The sequence below is a fragment of the Portunus trituberculatus genome, chromosome 35 (assembly GCF_017591435.1).
Source record: "Portunus trituberculatus isolate SZX2019 chromosome 35, ASM1759143v1, whole genome shotgun sequence".
NCBI lineage: Eukaryota > Metazoa > Arthropoda > Malacostraca > Decapoda > Portunidae > Portunus > Portunus trituberculatus.
The window spans coordinates 10,180,926-10,200,925 of record NC_059289.1 but is presented as its reverse complement, the minus strand read 5'-3'; the positions used below and the strand labels follow the sequence as shown (position 1 = coordinate 10,200,925).

Below are 20,000 nucleotides of genomic sequence, written 5' to 3'. Positions count from 1 at the left end.
ATTTTAGCAGAGGAGGGTTTATCTGCTACCTCTTCCTCATGACAAAGTTCAGGCTTCAGAATCTTCTGAAACAAATCCTTGGTTCCTGCAGCAGCGTTCACCTATGATGCCCTTCACTCGATTGCGACCACTCCGTCACAGACTCCTGGTGCTGTTGGATCCCGTGCGAGTATTTCCAATGTCCACCTCAATCAGTCAACTCGAGTCTCATTTCTCTCACTAACAAAGAAGAATTTCACTCGTCTTTCCCACCATTTGTCGCGTTGACACAGCAAATGCTATCAGAAGCTGCTTCATGCTCCAGCACACCTCGCCCCTTTCCCTTCCCTGCCCTTGTCTGAACCACGTCACTGATGAACTGAGGGACACGCTCAGCCTCGCCCCCTCGCTGTCCTGACGCCCGCCGCGGCTGACTGGTGATACGGAACGGCTTTTGATGAAGACGGGTGAGAAAGGAGCGAGGGAGGCACAGTGTACACAGGCAGGGAGTTGCAGGGGAGAGGAGAGGCATAATGTACACAAGCTAGGAGGTGCAGTGGAGAAGAGAGGCATAGAGTACACAGGCGGGAAGTGCAGGGGAGATGGGAGGCACAGTGTACGTGGATGGAGAGGCGCGAGGAAATAAGATAGCCGTAGTGATTCTTGTTTATATGAGATTGGGAAGCGAAAGAGTGCAGAGAGGGAAAAGAAACGGTGAATAGGAAAGAATAGCAAGGTAAAAGATAATGAAGTACCATGATGTAATAGAGAAGAATGCAGAGGAAAGATGAAAGAGGAAGAGGAAGAGAAGGAGAAGGTGGAGGAGGAGGAAGAGAAATGGAGAATTAGCCAAGGGTAAAAAGAAAGTAAAGTGGTGAAGGCGAGTGTTGGCTATTTCTTTCCTTCTTTCATCCTTCTCTTCCTCTGCACATTTTCCTTTCCTTCTTTCATTCCTCCTTCCACTCTTTAGCCTCTTCACCCCTTTTTCTCTTCCCTTTTTTCCGCTTCCTTCTTCTTGTCTCTTTCTTCCTCTCCCCTTCACTTATTCTAACTTTTCTCATCTCCTGTCCAAGAGTAATTCTTTTATTTCCTTCCCACCTCCTTCCTTTATTAATTCTTTCCCTCAGTTTTCTTTTTTCCTTCTCCTCGCCTCTCATCTCTCCTTTTTCATTGTTTCTCATGGCTAATAGCTTTTCTCCCTCACCTCGACTCTCTCTCTCTCTCTCTCTCTCTCTCTCTCTCTCTCTCTCTCTCTCTCTCTCTCTCTCTCTCTCTCTCTCGCTGACTTTCTTGTGCATTTTTACTTTCTCCTTCCATCTTGCATCAATTTCCTTTTTTTTTTTTTTTCTTCTTTTTTCCCTCCACATCCTTTCTTCCACCACTACCCTCGCCTCTTCCTCACTCCATGCCACCCATCATATATCATTCTACTGCCGCCTCCTCCTCTTCCTCCTCCTCTTCCTGACCCTGCCCTGACATATGAAACAGAATGGATATTGTTACTAGAAGAGAAGCAAACACAAAAAAGAACAAGAACTAGAACAAGAAGAACAAGAAGAAAATGAGAAGTATAAAAAGAAAGAAGGAGAAAAGAGGAAGAAGAGGACGAAAAAGGAGAAGAAAGAGGAAAAAAAACGGTGGAAATGAAAAAGAAAGAAAAAAGGAAGAAAAAGAAGACGGAGGATAAAAATAGAAAAAGAGGAAGAAAAAGAAGAGAAGAAAACGAAAAGAGGAAGAAAAAAAAGAAAAAGGAGCAAAAGAAAATAAGGAAGAAAAAGGAAAAAGAAGAAAAAGAGGAAGAAAAAGAGGAAGAACAACAGCTACAACAACAACAACAATAACAAAAGCAAGATAGACATCAGGTCACGTTCCGTACACACACACACACACACACACACACACACACACACACACACACACACACACACACACACACACACACACACACACTAATTACGTGCAACACATTCTTAAAAAGGGAACAGGACAGTATTTTTTTTCCGTGCAACTCGCGCTCTTTGAATTTCCAACCAAGGCAAGAATTTTCCCGCGACAGAATAATATTTTTGCCTCTGCCAAAAACGAGAACAGAAATAAAAGATAAAAGAAAAAAAAAAAGGTTAGATTATCTGGATAAGCGAAAAGGAAAAATACAAGTTAGCAGAACTAAGAAGTATTTCCCAATGGTATATGAAGAATCTCTCTCTCTCTCTCTCTCTCTCTCTCTCTCTCTCTCTCTCTCTCTCTCTCTCTCTCTCTCTCTCTCTCGTGGCGGGGACAACAATAGCTTGACTGTTTAATCACAAACAACATAACAAGTGCCGCTTTGTTCACACATTTATTTCATCATGAGAACAGCTTCCGCCTATGTGACAATGTGTGTGTGTGTGTGTGTGTGTGTGTGTGTGTGTGTGTGTGTGTGTGTGTGTGTGTGTGTGTGTGTGTGTGTGTGTGTGTGTGTGTGTGTGTGTGTGTGTGTGTGTGTGTGTGTGTGTGTGTGTGTGTGTGTGTGTGTGTGTGTGTGTGTGTGTGTGTGTGTGTGTGTGTGTGTGTGTGTGTGTGTGTGTGTGTGTGTGTGTGTGTGTGACAGTGTGTGTGTGTGTGTTTCACTGCTGCAGTCTCTGACGAGACAGTCAGACGTTACCCTATGGAACGAGCTCAAAGCTCATTATTTCCGATCTTCGGATCTTCCGATCTTCGGATAGGCCTGAGACCAGGCACACACCACACACCGGGACAACAAGGTCACAACTCCTCGATTTACATCCCGTACCTACTCACTGCTAGGTGAACAGGGGCTACACGTGAAAGGAGACACACCCAAATATCTCCACCCGCCCGGGGATCGAACCCCGGTCCTCTGGCTTGTGAAGCCAGCGCTCTAACTACTGAGCTACCGGGCGTGTGTGTGTGTGTGTGTGTGTGTGTGTGTGTGTGTGACTGTGTGTGTGTGTGTGTGTGTGTGTGTGTATGTGACAGTGTGTGTGTGTGTGTGTGTGTAATTCACTGTTTGATCTGCTGCAGTCTCTGACGAGACAGCCAGACGTTACCCTACGGAACGAGCTCAGAGCTCATTATTTCCGATCTTCGGATAGGCCTGAGACCAGGCACACACCACACACCGGGGAAACAAGGTCACAACTCCTCGATTTACATCCCGTACCTACTCACTGCTAGGTGAACAGGGGCTACACGTGAAAGGAGACACACCCAAATATCTCCACCCGGCCGGGGAATCGAACCCCAGTCCTCTGGCTTGTGAAGCCAGTGCTCTAACCACTGAGCTACCGGACCGTGTGTGTGTGTGTGTGTGTGTGTGTGTGTGTGTGTGTGTGTTTGATATAGAAAATTATAGTAGTAGTAGTAGTAGTAGTAGTAGTAGTAGTAGTAGTAGTAGTAGTAGTAGTAGTAGTAGTAGTAGTAGTAGTCGTAGTAGTAGTAGTCGTAGTAGTAGTAGTAGTAGTAGCAGCAGCAGCATTACTAATAGTAGTAGTAGTAGTAGTAGTAGTAGTAGTAGTAGTAGTAGTAGTAGTAGTAGTAGTAGTAGTAGTAGTAGTAGTAGTAGTAGTAGTAGTAGTAGTAGCAGTAGTAGTAGTAGTAGCAGTAGTAGTAGTAGTCGTAGTTGTAGTAGTTGTAGTAGTCGTAGTAGTCGTAGTTGTAGTAGTCGTAGTAGTTGTACTCGTAGTAGTCGTAGTCGTAGTAGTCGCAGTTATAGTAATCGTAGTAGTAGTAGTAGTAGTAGTAAAGAGTTGCCATGTTTGCGGACAAGTCATCTTCCTTCTTCTTCTCCTCCTCCTCCTCCTCCTCCTCCTCCTCCTCCTCCTCCTCCTCCTCCTCCTCCTTCCCTCTGGTTCACGCAGCGTACATCAAGATCTTGCCGCCCTTGGTGTCTCCCGGGTCACACCAGCAGGGTAACACCGACACTCCCCCTCCCCACTACCGCCATTACCGCCACACTGTCATGTTGGAGCAGGTGGTGAATACATTATGCTTCATGGAGGCTTCCTGAACTCCTAAAAGGCCAGGTCCCTTCCCTCCCTCCCCCCACCATCAGGCGAGGCGGGCCCATCTGTTGTACTGGATGTTATTGCCACCACCACGCCGCGCACTCAATGAAGAAACTGTTGTGTCTGTATATTTCCCGCTTCACGTGTTGAGGTCAGGCTATGTTCGTTATGTATCAAGTGAGTTCAGTAACACACAAAAAGAAGCATAACGAGAACTCTAAACTACTTTTTCTTCATACACTTCTGGTAAATCAAAAGTTGCATTTTATTATCCCATTTGTAGTATCATAAATCCTTGTAAGTAGACTTTTGCCGATAACAATGCAGAAAAGCAGCATAACAGCACAACAGCGACCACATATTACAACTGTCAAAAACCGTGAAAACAAGAGAAGTACTCACTCCAAGACGACAGGCATGCAGACTATACGGGCTGAGTGTGGCAGGCCTCAGGTGGAGAGTAGCCTGAAATGGAGTTGCCTGCGTGGAGAGAGAGGGAGGGTAGGTTAGCAGGGTCCGAGATGCCACTGTGTAAATGTGACAGTGTTGATCAATGCATGCAGAACAAACACACCACTAGTTCACTGTCTAACATCAAATCAAGTCATCGCCATACAGCGTGTGTCAAATATACATAGGAATAGGCAAAAAAGTGAGTAATTACTGAAGGATGTTTCTTATAATAATTGACGACGAAAAAAATTATGAACGGAAAATTGACAGGGAATGTAGGAGTATGTGATGGCTTGCCGAGGCTTCAAAGGTTCCCCGGGTGCCTGTCTTTGCTGCATCGTAAGAGGCTGACGGTTACCCAATACAAGTTCCGAGACACGCATCGACAAAGCTTTCGCTGGATGAAAACCACGCAGACATTCTATCACAAAAGGTGGGAGAGGCAGCGAAGAAAAACAGTGCAACTCTTCTGAACACGGTGATATTTCTTATAATAGAGACGACGAAGTAGTTTAATGATATGAAAGAAACTGCAAAACTTTTTGGACCCATAAAAATGAGTCAACGCTTATATATATAAATAACCTTATTAACTATATATGGAGGAGAGGAATGTATTCACACACGCGAGCAACACTGCACCGCCTCCTGTGTCACAAGGCTAGGCATTGCGTCAATAGCTCCAATAGGTATTTGTTAACACGAGGGAGAGTTGTTGTAGGGTCACTATTCAGTGAAATAGTTATGTTCGAGCAAGTCCCCTCAGACCGCAGGGTTCGCCTGCCTTCTCTGTAATATGCTATGAAAATTGATGGAAGTTCGATATATTAACAAAGCTTAGGCACCACAGAGCACCTAATGTTCAATACGTGAACATTTGCATAGAAAATCAAGGCACGAGGAGGCTTGAGGAGGCTTTGGAGTGCTGTGCGCAACTAAGAGACAGAGGAGCGATTCACACACCGAGATGTAGCTGGCGGACTGCTGACGCCTGCCTGCGCTGGCAAAGGATCGCCTACCTTGCAATGAGAACATATTTCGTGCTCTGTGGAATGATCACACTGAGATACTGCTTCGTTAAATGTACGACTGGAACAACACACTTTCAATATAAAGGTTTTAACCATGAACAGAACACTAAGCTTTTTGTTTTTCGTTATTAATGATTAGTAACTCAATGATAATAATATTATAGAGATAAAAAAAGGAAGGGAAAAAATTTTGCAAAGCTAATACTGCACCAAATGCGTCACTATTCTGCATTAAAACTAATAGCATCGATGTAATTACCTGAACAGAAAGTGTAAATTGTTACCACACGAGCACCAGTGTTACTGTGAGGCAGGAGGCGGTTATCGCCAAACTTTACTGGATGTAGTTCAAGGCAACACACAGTGAGCCGGGTCACACGAGCGAGGTCGTTAAAACTTTTGGTTTCACGACCGACGACCATTGTGTCTAAAGGTTTGGCAGCCTCAATAGTTCGCTTCCTGCCGCCCTCCCTGCCTCCTGAGGCAAGCCATTTCCGCATACACATTTGCCAATTGGAGTCCCGTTCTTTGCTTTCTTCCCAACTACTGTTCATCTTAACCCTTCGTCTCTCTTTGACCACCACAATCACCTACTGCTACCCTGGCTGGTCCTTTTAACGGTCTTTATATGATAGTTAACAAATAATACAACTCAACCGACCCTTCGCGACGACTGCTGCTTGGAAACGACTTCCATCACAGTTGTTATGCATCCACGCTGGCTCTCACTCCCCTTTCCCTTGTCGGGAGAAAGCACTGGTTCTGGTTCCGGTGGTTGTCTGGAAGAACTGCCTCTTCAACGACACCCTCTTCTTCTTCTTCTTCTGGGTGTTGTGCATGCTGCCACCGCACACTAAGTTCACTTACTTTCACGTGGAATTGATAATACTTGGCTGGTGTCTGTGCTCATCTACATTTCTTTGTAGAGTAACTTCTGTTCATTCATTAGCCTCCTCCAGCTGGCCAGTCACCAAAACGACCATCTTCCGGCACTTGGAGAACACTTCGCGGCAGCACGGCAGAAACGTCACCTGTCCACTGCATTACTGTTGTGTGCACTGTTGTGTGTTTCAGAGTTCAAAAAGTTTTCTTTCTTAGTCCGATTAGAACAAGTCAGGAGCAATGTAACGTCAGAGCATCAGTGTCAGCAAACTATTTATTGTATTTTATGAGAATCATGCCGTAGCCATTTTTCGTCACGTACAACTGACACACACATCAACACAAAAGTCTTCCTTCCTCTCATCACTATTACTCGTATCTCACCTCGCGATTGTCGCAGCCATCAACAAGTCCATGTTTAGCTAGTCAGTCAAAAACAAGCACCTTGGCACCAGAGCGAGAGACACGAGCCATTTCACCACCACACACGCACGAGGATAGCAACTCACTGCCCACCACCGCCAGAGTCAAACCAGACGAATCACTAAATGAAACGCCTTCCCTCTAATGAAACACCTTCTTTTTAATAGAGCTGACACGAAGAACATATTGCAACTACGTGAGAGTCTGGGCACACCCTTTGTTTTGATTTTGTGTTCCCCGCCGCTACAGTGATTGCGTTACTGGTACTTACACGGCTGTCACTGGTCTGACAAAACTGCTTTTACCGCCATGCCACCACGACGGACAATGAACACCAGTGTCTGGCCTCTCATTAGATGTGCTGGCTGGTGGTGCTGAACAAAACCCACCTCGTCTCGATTCCGAGGAAGAACAAAACAGGAATGTGACGTCACACACACACACACACACACACACACACACACACAGCGCCTCTCGTTCAGTAAGGGCAAACTAAAACAATTCCTCGCCGAGCTGCGGCTGAAGCACATTTGTTCAAGGTAAATATTTGTCAATTTTCAGCTCAAAGGAAGAATTAATCTGGCGGAGCAAGGCGAGTAAATTTCACGAGTGTGTGTGTGTGTGTGTGTGTGTGTGTGTGTGTGTGTGTGTGTGTGTGTGTGTGTGTGTGTGTGTGTGTGTGTGTTTTCTCGTTCTTGTTTTGCCTTGTTTATTTGTGGACTGGTTAGTATAGCAGCAGTAGTAGAAACATTTGCAGCAACAGCAACATTACAACAAAAGAACCTTCACCACCATCATCATCACTAGCAATACCACCACCACCACCAACAACAACAATAAAAACAACAACAATAACAACAAAAAGGCTCCACATTTGCGTCAGAACTTGTTGAAACCGGCTGAGGGAAAAATGGAAACAGTTTCAGTGTTTGACTGCCGCTACTCAATTCCAGCGACAACTTGCACAGCACGCCAGGTGTGTGTGTGTGTGTGTGTGTGTGTGTGTGTGTGTGTGTGTGTGTGTGTGTGTGTGTGCGTGTGTGTAATTCACCTCGGTCGCCTGCTGGTCACCCAGCCGGTCTTCTCCATTACCGAGTGAGCTCAGAGCTCATAGACCGATCTTCGGGTAGGACTGAGACCACAACACACTCCACACACCGGGATAGCGAGGCCACAACCGCTCCAGTTACATCCCGTACGTATATACTGCTAGGTGAACAGGGGCCACACATTAAGAGGCTTGCCCATTTGCCTCGCCGCTTCCCGGGACTCGAACCCGGGCCTATCGATTGCGAGTCGAGCGTGCTAGCCACTACACTACGCGGTGTGTGTGTGTGTGTGTGTCACAAACTGAATGATGATGATGATAATGATGATGATGATGATGATGATAATAATGATGATGGACGCAAGACTGAAGAGAAGGCAAGAATCTTAGTAATAAGGAAGAGAGAGAGAGAGAGAGAGAGAGAGAGAGAGAGAGAGAGAGAGAGATTTGTTCTTGTGGGGCAGCGGTGGGAGGCGAGGGATTCCAGGCCGCGATAAGGTAATGTGTGAGTCAGCTGGAGATAAGCACCGCGACCACTGCTGTCACATTACCAGCCAGCACGCTTTACACTGCTCACTGCACTGCGAGTCTGGATAAGAGTCTGTATACGAGAAGCTACTCCACGCTACCACTCCTTTGTCTAATGCCGCCCTCGACACACCCTCAGCTTCCTGTGTCTCCTGACTTTCATCTTATCCTTTCAATGCCACCTTGCGCCCCTTAACGCCTCTTTGCCTCCTGCCACTCCCAAGCACCTCTCACTCCTCGCCCAATAAAATTCACCAGGCGTCCCTTTCACCTCCTCCCCTTTACTCTCGCTCCCTCACATATTCCTCCCTCGTGGCCACTTGACCTCAGAAAGACTAAAAATAAAAAAGAGAAAACAAACTAGGATTACATTGACAAGGTTTCCCTCGTCCCTTTTTCTCCTTTGATGTCACGATGATGATATTGATGGTGGCACTCATTATGATTCCTGACCCTCGCCTCTTCACTAAAGGGTGGAGGGGAGCGGAAGGGACGCGGCCTCGGGGACAGAATAATGTTAACAAGGGACATCACTGTCCAGGTTATCAGATTTCATATTTTCTTCTCGCTCCTTTTTCCGTTGTCCGTTTACCTTCTTTCACCCATTATTGCTTGCTGTTCTTTTCATAAAGTTTTGCGCTTCAAAATTTTTGTATTCTTTTCCCAAATCTCAATCTCATGTTTCTTCCGATACCACTCAAGTTCGTGCCTCACAGTAACTCACTCCCGCCAAACCAATGACACGGCCCGCGCTGACAACTGGCGCGAGTCATACATACTGAGCCACAACACACAACAGTGACTGCAATGTAGTGTACTGCAGCCGTGTTGTTGCTGTTGCTGTTGTTATTGATGTTTTTAATCAGTAGTAGTTGGCCTCGGTCAGAGCTCTCTAAACGAAAAAAAAAAAAAGCAAAGAAAAGAAAACTAATATCACGACGTGGCTGATGAAGCGGGCGAGTCTGTGAAGGGGACGTCTATAATTACTGTCAAAAAAAAAAAAAAAAAACTGCACCAAACATTTTCCGGTGATGAGTTTTTAAAGTTCATGCAAAGAAAACGATCGGAAAACTTTAAATGAGACAAAGCAGTGACGTCCAAAGTAGACTATAGAACTCTAAATGAAAAAAAAGCAATAATAATAAAGGTAAAAGTAGCAATAATGGTAATAGAAATAATAGTAATAATAATAATAATAATAATAATAATAATGAAAATAATAATAATAATAATAATAATAATAATAATAATAATAATAAGATTAAGTTAAATTCGGAGTAAAAAGACTCAATCATCCACAGAAACAGCTCTGCATTTGCTCACTATTCCAGCCTTTTGGGAAATTAGAGAGGCAATTTTTGCTAACATGGGTCCCAAAGGTCCGTCTGTCATTTTAAGTTATCTCAAGCAGCTTCAAGGAATTACACGTTAATTGCTTGTCTGTTAATTCTGATGCCAGGGTGCGTGGAACTGGAGATGCTGCTGCTGGTCGTGACAGCATTAAATTTCATACCTCACCGCCGACACCGCAAGGGTTAAATTAAGATCTGCGTTCAGTTGACTTGTCACCAGCCGCTTATTTTGAAGATCAGGACTATCATGAGAGAAGGTGACGTGCCAAACATCACTACTGAGAGAAGAATGAAGGTCTTAGCAACACTTAATCTTAAGCAGCGGGACACCAGACATGAAGCAAATTAGACACCTGAAATAAGCATCAATAGCAACAACATGGTGGCAGATGTTAGATAGAGAAGAAAGACAATAAAATAATGGCTAAAGAAAATCAAAATCATACACAAATGGAAAGTCCAGGAAATCAAATCAGGTCTTAAACTGAGCCCGGGGCAACAACCTCATTAGTACACCACTTCTACATGTCATTGCTTTCTCCTTTCTTCGACAACAATAGTGGATAAACCAGCTCGGGGATGGTATCTAAGTGAGCCTTTTAGTTTAATCAGTTTTCTAGCTATTGGTCAGATTTTCCTTACATAAAAAAGGCAAGATAAGAGATGGAAGAGAAAAAAATATAAGAAAGACGAGTTAAGCAAAGTTAGACAAAGAAGGAGATTTAGGATAGCAGTGATAAAGGGACAGGATTCACCAGATTAATTCGAGACAATAAAGAAAAAGAAAGTGTCAGGAATAAAGAAGGCACTGGAAAGAAGAGGGAGAGGAAAGGAAGCGGCAAAGGTGACGAAGACTGTGGAAGATAATGGAAGATAATAGTGAGGAGTGTGAAAATGCCTCCATTAGTAGTGAGCTGAGACGGTGGATGGTCACGTCCATAGAGAGAGAGAGAGAGAGAGAGAGAGAGAGAGAGAGAGAGAGAGAGAGAGAGAGAGAGAGAGAGAGAGAGAGAGAGAGAGAGAGAGAGAGAGAGAGAGAGAGAGAGAGAGAGTGAGTGAGTGAGTGAGTGAGTGAGTGAGTGAGTGAGTGAGTGAGTGAGTGAGTGAGTGAGTGAGTGAGTGAGTGAGTGAGTGTGAGTGAGTGAGTGTATGTGTTTGTGTATGTCTGCCTGTCTGTCTGTCTGTGTGTGTGTGTGTGTGTGTGTGTGTGTGTGTGTGTGTGTGTGTGTGTGTGTGTGTGTGTGTGTGTGTGTGTGTGTGTGTGTGTGTGTGTGTGTGTGTGTGTGTGTGTGTGTGTGTAAGTAAGTAAACATTTATTGCTATTAAACATTAAATACAATATATACTTGCATTAGAAAAATGTTGTTAATACAGCAACGGTCTGTCGAGCGTAAGCTCCATGACAGACATTATTAAATACTAAAGGTTAAGAGGATGGATAGATAAATAAATGTTAACATAAGGTTACATATGTGCTAAGTACAATTATTAATAAGAAAACGAAAAACATGATTATGATTGTAGTTATAACGCAATACAAAAGAAATATTATAGTTAAATAGTGAAACAATTATATTACGAAATTTCCTACATAGTTCTTAATTTTTCTTTTAAATGTTGAAATATTGGTTGATCTAAGGAGTAACTTTTGTTCTAGTGGTAGACTATTATATAATTGAGGACCAAAGCTTAATACACTATTTTTAAAGAGAGTTGTCCTGAAATGGGGGCAGTACAAGTCAACATTATTACTCCTAGTGCTTGGGTTGTCAACAATTCTAAAGACATTATTTCCACTATAATATTGTGCAGTTTTAAATATAAGTAATAAAGTGAAATATTTATGAATTAAGTCAAATTTCTTAAGTTTAGTAGTGGAAAAAATAGTGGCTGTAGAGTCAAATTTATGAAGAAAAAAAATACATCTAAATACTTTATTTTCGGAAATAACTAGTTTGTCCAGGAACGAGGGCCATGTACATGCCCATATTGGTACACAGTAAATGAGGTAAGGATAACATAATGTGTCATATATACTAATCATAGCCTCTGTTGTAAGATTATGTCGCACTTTATAGAGTAAGCCACAAATTTTGGATAGTTTTACACAAATTTCATCAATGTGATATTTCCAGTTAAGATTAGAGTCAATAATTATACCAAGGAATTTCATATGATTAATCTGTTGTATTACATCGCCCTCAATTTGTAATGGTGGTATTTGATTTCTTTCTGACCTGTTCTGAAAGAATATATATTTGGTTTTTGAGACATTTACCTTTAATTTACTATATTGTATCCATGTATTTATAGAGTTTAATTCCAGGTTAAGCATTTCGTGCAGCTGATGTATATTACTGTTGCTCCTAAACAGGTTTAGGGGAATGCCTCTTACGCCTAAGTGTTCCAGTTTATCAAGAAGAATTTTGTGATCGAGTGTGTCGAATGCTTTTGAGATCAATAAATACTCCAACAACATTGAGCTTTTCTTCCAAAAAGGTATAAAAATTGCTCACAAACTGTAATATTGCTGATTCGGTGGACCCGTTAGCTCGAAACCCGTGTTAGTATTCAGACAGTAAGTTATGATTTTGTAGGTAGCTAGTTAAACGAACGGAAATTACCTTTTCAAATATCTTATTGACAGCTGGCAGGATTGAAATAGGACGATAATTGTTTATATCATTTCTGTTACCAGATTTATACAATGGTATTACTTTGGCTTTTTTAATTGCATCTGGAAAAATGCCTGATCTCAAGGAGAGGTTGATTATGTGGGTAAGTGGAGCAGATATTTCTGACGATACATGTTTTAGTACTAGTGGTGATACTTCGTCGTATCCCGATGCAGTGTGTGTGTGTGTGTGTGTGTGTGTGTGTGTGTGTGTGTGTGTGTGTGTGTGTGTGTGTGTGTGTGATTACTTGTCGCTTCTCTTTCTCTTTGTATAGCTCCTTTTTGCTACTCAGTGTGTTTGTTTATCTCCATATTACTCTGTTGATATGAGTATAGTCTCTCTCTCTCTCTCTCTCTCTCTCTCTCTCTCTCTCTCTCTCTCTCTCTCTCTCTCTCTCTCTCTCTCTCTCTCTCTCTTTAAAGCAACCTTTCCTCTCCACTAACTTTTCACAAGGCTATTCAAAACTCATCATCATCCCTCCTATCCCATTTCTCATGCCTGTATCGAGTTGAGTTCAGGAGCCTCTACCTCGCCCTCGACCTGCTCCGCACACAAACAACACTCCACTGCGCCACCTCCTCTCCACCAGTGTCAAAAATAATATCAACTTTACACTCACACGTCAGAAACCTTTCCTGGCGTGGCTGATGCTTTGCTCCTTTCCCTCTCTTCCTCCGAAACCTCACTCTGTCAGATAGTTCCTTTGACTTCCTCCACACAAACATTTCTTTACAGCCGCCATCAGACCAATACCCAATAGAGAAACCATTAGCCGAGTATTAATTTTCGATCCATCACCTTGACTCCCGAAAGCGATTAGGAGACGGGGATTAGGAGCAGGGTAGGAAACGGCAGTGGATGAAGCAATGAGAGAGAGAGAGAGAGAGAGAGAGAGAGAGAGAGAGAGAGAGAGAGAGAGAGAGAGAGAGAGAGAGAGAGAGAGAGAGAGAGAGAGAGAGAGAGAGAGAGAGAGAGAGAGAGAGAGAGAGAGAGAGAGAGAGAGAGAGAGAGAGAGAGAGTGTGTGAGGGTAAATTATATCTGTGACAAAGAAACTCTAGGTACTTCAATTTTCAAAGGTTATATTTATGGAAAACTGTGTGTGTGTGTGTGTGTGTGTGTGTGTGTGTGTGTGTGTGTGTGTGTGTGTGTGTGTGTGTGTGTGTGTGTGTGTGTGTGTGTGTGTGTGTGTGTGTGTGTGTGTGTGTGTGTGTGTGTGTGTGTGTGTTTGTGTGTGTGTGTGTAATATTAATATTAATAATATTTTGGTTTATTTGAATGGCCACTTTACAGCTGAATTTTATTTTACATAATGCAGACACGTGTATACTGTACACTACCATATTCTGTACACATCATCTTAAATTTACCTCAATCCCACAGTGGTATCCGACAATTTTTGGTAGCGTGCTGTCAGATGGCACCAGATAGAGTTGCTGCACTAGGCTCCGACTCACAAGCTATACACGTCTGCCTGTATGGAGTCCATACTTTTTTTTTATTATGGCCTATTGCGCCTGTAGGCATACTTGAAGAGTATATAGGGGGGAAGCGCTGTTCAGCTTCAGCCCATTAGTGGCGCAGGCTATTTTGTTTATAGTGGTTCCTATATTAGGGCTCATATCACCACCCATGCGCATCTTTGGTATAACCACCTAGAACCTGGGTATCGTGGTAACATGTATGTAGGTGACTTTAAACCACTCGACAAATGGCATAACTTCAAAGCGTTATGTGGTGGGATTCGAACCTACGAGTGGACGTCTGCCCGATCCCATACTCATCACCTTATCCATTACGTTACTATAAGACCTGTCCACACTATACAGCAGTGCCAGACGGGCAAACACTAGTACCATACCCCGTTCTAATACACAACCTACTAGTTAGAGTGGCGGGCAAGGACCGAATTTTTTCTGGTCTGCTGTGCTATGCATGACGAGGTCGCTCTCACACTTAGGTATTCTATTACTGCCTACTGAATGACATGAATTGCCCCACTGAACCACCTCTTCAGCGGTGTGGAGCAGTATACGAGACTACAGGTGAGGGTAGACGGTAGAGCCAACAAGCTCTGTTCACAAGTGGAGGGTTTATACGGATCTAGTAGCACTTTCTAGTGCCATATCAGTGCCCGTATCTTTACGCTGCTGACGTCATCAACTACCCACAGTGATGTGTTTCTATTGTTTGACGGTCAGGCACTGCTCGATAGTGTGGGCAGGTCTTTACTCTGCGAGCCCATCAGGGAGCAACTGGCTTAATACGCGAGCTGGAACTCCACTGAGGCAATGGTCTGTATAGTCGTTCGTGGCAGGTGAACATCCCGAAATAGCTTTTAGAAATATTGCGAACGCAGATGAACACAAAGAAAATCCTCACTTGACAGTATTCATAACAAATGCTTGCTTCTCTTTGATAAGGGCACCCGTCTTGTATCATATTGACGAGAGCATCACTTCCATAACCACAGCTTCTCACCTCACCATCCACATAAGTGACTTGTGCACTGTCAAGCTGTCACTGCAACACGCACAGCTGCACATCGCCCACAATGTGCGTTGCATTGCCGGGCTGCGTCACTGCCACACACACACACACACACACACACACACACACACACACACACACACACACACACACACACACACACACACACAGCTGTCCTGGTACCGCTGGCACCATCAATATGTTCTGGTGTGGCTGAAGAGAAACACTGGGGGAGTTTCCGTGTTTATTGTAGGATACAAAATGTACTGGAGGCTTGGTAGCTTGGTAGCGAGCGGCCGTGGAAAGGCTTGAGAAGTAGCCGGCGACGAGAGAGAGACTTGTAGTCGGTAGCGGCTAGATGGAGCTTGTAGCAAGCGTGATGATGTATAATTACAGTCTACACACTGGAGTGTGACTGTAGACAGGTGACTGTAAAACTAGACTGGCTGTGCAGGACAGGAGGACCAGTCAAAGAAAGCAAGCGGATTGCCAAACAGAGCGTGAGCTTGTCCCTTAAGCTGCGTTAGGACTTAGGAACCAGACTGAGCGTGGCGTCCCTTGGGGTAGCGGAACAATACACAGCCCCAGTACACCATACGGTAGAACATTACATTACTCCGCGTTAACAACATAGTCTGTCTATGATACAACTCTTCACTACCAACGCAGTGTGTGCTGCACTGGCGGGCTGCAGCGGGAGCTGGTGGTGGGCAGCAAGCGGCTTTCCCGCGGCCCAGCTCTGCTGCCTATTGCTGGCTCGCTAATCGTGTGTTGCTGGAATATTTTTGGTCTCCAGCCAAATGAACGCCACTTGCAACACCAGCTAAAAGTCTGCCTCGCCCTGCCTTTCAGGCGTCCCCACATCAGCACTTTGTGAGGCGCCACACGCCGCCCCCCCTCTCCCACCCACTAGCCTTCACAGCACAGGCCAGTGTTTGTTCTTCTTTTCATAAAGCCACGATTTACCGCGAACTTAACATCCTACAAATAAAGAAGAACGAGTTTTTATCTTTCATAAAAAAAAATCGTTTGAACTTCAAGTTGAGTAATTACTTTACATCAAGAGTCTTTCATCTTTTCATAAATGCAATGAAAAAATAAGAAATAAACACTAAATTATCAAAACATTGTTAGTCTCTTTTAGGAATATAAACGAAATTTTTGTAGATTAGTAACAATTGTAGTAGTAGTAGTAGTAATAGTAGTAGTAGTAGTAATAGTAGAAGTAGTAGTAGTAGTAGTAGTAGTAGTAGTAGTAGTGGTGGCAGCAGGCAGCAGTAGTGGTGCAGGTGGTGGTGGTGGTGGTGGTGGTGGTGGTGGCAGGCAGCAGTGGTGGTGGTGGTGGTGGTGGTGGTGGTGGTGGTGGTGGTGGTGGTGGTGGTGGTGGTGGTGGTGGTGGTGGTGGTGGTGGTGGTGGTGGTGGTGGTGGTGGTGGTGGTGGTGGTGGTGGTGGTGGTGGTGGTGGTGGTGGTGGTGGTGGTGGTGGTGGTGTGGTGGTGGTGGTGGTGGTGGTGGTGGTGGTGGTGGTGGTGGTGGTGTGGTGGTGGTGGTGGTGGTGGTGGTAGTGGTGGTAGTGGTGGTGGTGGTGGTAGTGGTGGTGGTAGTAGTAGTGGTGGTGGTGGTGGTGGTGGTGGTGGTGGTGGTGGTAGTAGTAGAAGAGGAAGAAGAAATAGCCGTGGCCGTAGCAGTAGCAGCAGTACTAGTAGCATTAGTAGCAGTAGTAGTAGCAGCATCAGCAGCAGCATCATGCACGATGGGTTCGTGGCGGTAGAGGCAATTCAGGTGGTAAAGGTTCAGAGGGCCAGCCAAGAGACCATTACGCGAGGTGAGGCAATCACCTCCTGGCCGCCACATCACAGCTTCCCCTTGTGTCAATGGGCGGCTCGCCTTACACAGCACACTGCACCTCGCCGCGGACAATTTTACAGAATATAATTGTAACTACAAAGCAAACTGAAGATGACGGTGTCCTCGTGGTGCTCCTGAATGAGACACGGCTTCCCCAGTGTTCTTTAAATACAAGTCCTCATGCGAATTGTTTGAGGATGACATCAAAGGCGTTATTTTGAGCCACTTACTACGGGCGGCAATCGAGCGTGATTTCAAGAGAGGATGTCGCCCACCACTCCAGCAGCCAGCCCACCGCTGCACTTCGTGCTTTCCTTCACCGCCTCTCCTCGCGCTCTCCTAACTCATTGCGTATTCTGTAAATTTATGATTTCAATTTAAAAATATACGAATGTTTTACTTTTACAAAATATACGCAAGTTTTCTTAAGTGATGGCGAAAGTTTTGCCCAGATCCTGTGGAATATTTGGAGAAAAGTGAGAAAACACGAGCAGGAGCGGGATGTGTGTGTGTGTGTGTGTGTGTGTGTGTGTGTGTGTGTGTGTTTGAACAACTGTATATGCCTAAATTTCAATTCCATAACTACATACAATAACTTCTGATGTTTTGAAGCTAGAGCTGATTTCAGCTCCATAGCACCGAGGCGGAACGTCCCATCTATCTATCACCGCCACAAAGGGAATTTCTCTTCCTTCCTTCAGAAAAAAATCCATCTCTTGGTGTTCTGCTCGTTTGTGTTTATTTCAGTGTTGAGCACGAGTTCCCATTTTCTTGGCCGATTCATCGTCATCTTCTTTAACATATACTCAAATAAATAAATTAATTAATTAATTGATAAATATATATATATATATATATATATATATATATATATATATATATATATATATATATATATATATATATATGATGTATTAGGTTAAGATTATTAGTATTTTTCATTTAAAAAGTTAAAAAGATTATAAAAAATGTATCGTGTGTGTTAAGCGTGTGTTTTACCTCCCCCAGGCACTCTGGTGGCGGTGGTGGCGCAACGGGGGTCTACAGCACGCCTGCCCTGCCACATTACCTCCCACTCCGGGCGGGGACGTGCTGCTGGTGCTGTGGTACAAGAATGCCTCCGTCACTCCGGTTTACAGGTAGGACTCAGCGCTTGTCTGCAAGGAGTGAGTGCTTAGGCCCGAGACTGACAGGCTGGCTGACTGACGCTAGATAACTGAGTGCATGAATGATAGAATGATTGACTGATTGACTGATTAATTTCATGGCTGGATGATTTGTTCGTGCTGCAACAGCAGAGCAGGAGTGACGAGGGGAGAGACACTGCCTAAGCTTCCATTCTCATAATGAAGGAGTGTCTGGCTTTGCGTCAGTCGCTAACGAAGCAGAGGGACAGCCTGGCAACGCTGCTCCAGCTGTGGACGCCAGCACGGGGCCCCACTCACCTGCAGTCACGCGTGCCTAGCTCCTTGGCGCCTCATGGTGACATCTGCACTACAGGCGTCAAGCAGACACCCTTTGTACATCTATGAAAGGAAAGATTAATGAATAATGAGCATATATCATAATATGATACATCATGTTTGGGCAACGAGACGCCATGTGTCATGCATGTTTCGTGTGTCTCGCCGCCGTGACGACTGACGAGGGCAGCACGTGGCGGCCGAGGAAGGTCAAGCGTCACTCATAATTCTGTCCTGAGTTCTTGCCGTCGAGCCTCTCCAGAATTTGTCTATTTTCTTGGTTCATTAATTTTTGTTTTACTTATCGTTGCACCTATTGGTTATATAGTTATGTATTCATCTGTTTACCTATTTCTCTATTCATTTCCTTGTTTGTTCGTTTTTTATGTGGTATATTTGACGATTGGTTGTCTAATTTTCGATTCATTCATCTACTTCATTTCGTCGCTTTATAATTTGTTTATTTACATATCTATTTATTTTCATATTTATCTATCTATTCATTTCAAGGCGTGCGGGCTGCTGAGGAGGAAAATGGAGGCAGGCACTAAACCCTTACACTGGAGAACTAGACGCGATTTACTCGTTGCCCAAGAAAATGTCCTCATGCATGAGGGAATTGGAGCTGCGCACTTCATCCGTCGCCCTAGCGTGTTAAAAGAACCTTCTGTGTGCCTGCAACGTCTCTCTCATCACAACATGGGGGACGTGTTCCTGTCACCACGACGCCCTCCTGGTCAGCAGAGGCGGTCAGCCAGGATAATGTTCTCTGAGTAGAGTCTTTCAGATTGTGGCGTCTTACGTAACATTTGAAACAAAGGACGAGAAATTGAGTGGAAATGCAACACTAGACAGCTGGACACGAGTCTCCTTTTGCTGGGAAGAATGAAAGAGAGAAGAAAGTACGAGTAGACGCCTCTTAAGTGTGACTCACCTTCGCCTTGATTCAAAGCCGGTACATAAACAAAGCAGCAAACGTTCTTTCACATAATAATTGCAGCTGATCATTTCCAAAGATTACAATTACCATGGTATTCTATTCTCTTTGACCTCCCGTAGAGTTTACTAGTCTCAGTCACCAGTAGGATCTCAGACATCGAATACAGCACTGCCACTGTTGAGTTTTTATCTATTTAAGGCAATTCTCATATTTGTTCAGCTTTGTCATTCTCTGAAATGGCACGTCAGCATTTTCACTGCAACTTGCCCTGTCATTTGCTTGTGTCCGGGAAGGCACGTGTCATAGTACCAGCACAGTGAAAAGTGGCGGTGTCTGCAGAACAACACACAAATGTAATTGGAATTCAGCAGGTGACTCGGACGGAAGGTCGTGAAGCCCTGCCACTGTGGCCTCCATCCGCTTCTCCAAGCGTGACTCGGACAGGATTGCTAAAGTTTCATAAGTGTGGTGGCCTGGATAGCTAGCTGTGTATGTGTAACTTTAGTCTCTACATCACTAGTCTGCTCGACAAATCCTCTGGTCAATAAATGAAGGCAGCCTTGGATGGAAATCTGAATGTTTCAAACTTATTTCCTGGTTTGAAAAATGTCACATGAATAAAAAATGTGCAAGCCGAACACCCCAGCAGCAGGTGGGCGAGCTGGTGATGGCAGGCACACCGTGCGGCGACGCTGCTGTTTTGCTGCTTCTTCAATTTACGAGCTGTCATTCCTGCTGCTGCTTCCCTCGTTCCATACTAAACAAAGCTTTCTACTCACTCTTATCTCTTTTTTGTATACCAACTGAGTTCAATTTCCTAATTACGTACGTGTACTAATATAAAAAGTAACCAGCTAATAAGAGAGAGAGAGAGAGAGAGAGA

The 20,000-nt window shown here is 44.3% G+C and overlaps 2 protein-coding genes across 14 annotated transcripts in view; one reads left to right on the top strand and one right to left on the bottom strand.

Moving 5' to 3' along the window:
• LOC123513155 overlaps window positions 1-20,000 on the bottom strand; it is a 143,753-nt gene that overhangs the window by 49,140 nt on the left and 74,613 nt on the right. For 6 of the 11 annotated variants that reach the window (XR_006677272.1, XR_006677273.1, XM_045270072.1 and 3 more), the window contains exons 1-2: window positions 6,132-6,730; window positions 4,389-4,466 (exon numbers count right to left, since the gene is read on the bottom strand). Coding sequence is in view for 4 of the 11 variants with exons in the window: in XM_045270072.1 (XP_045126007.1) it covers window positions 4,389-4,466; window positions 6,132-6,167 (114 nt within the window). In the remaining 7 variants the exon portion in view is untranslated. The other 5 variants (XR_006677274.1, XR_006677278.1, XR_006677276.1 and 2 more) reach the window with 3 other exon arrangements.
• Window positions 1-20,000, top strand: part of LOC123513154 — a 104,090-nt gene that overhangs the window by 39,144 nt on the left and 44,946 nt on the right. For all 3 annotated transcript variants that reach the window (XM_045270068.1, XM_045270069.1, XM_045270070.1), the window contains exon 3: window positions 17,723-17,853. In XM_045270068.1, coding sequence (XP_045126003.1) covers window positions 17,723-17,853 — 131 coding nt within the window. The remainder of the gene's footprint in view (window positions 1-17,722; window positions 17,854-20,000) is intronic.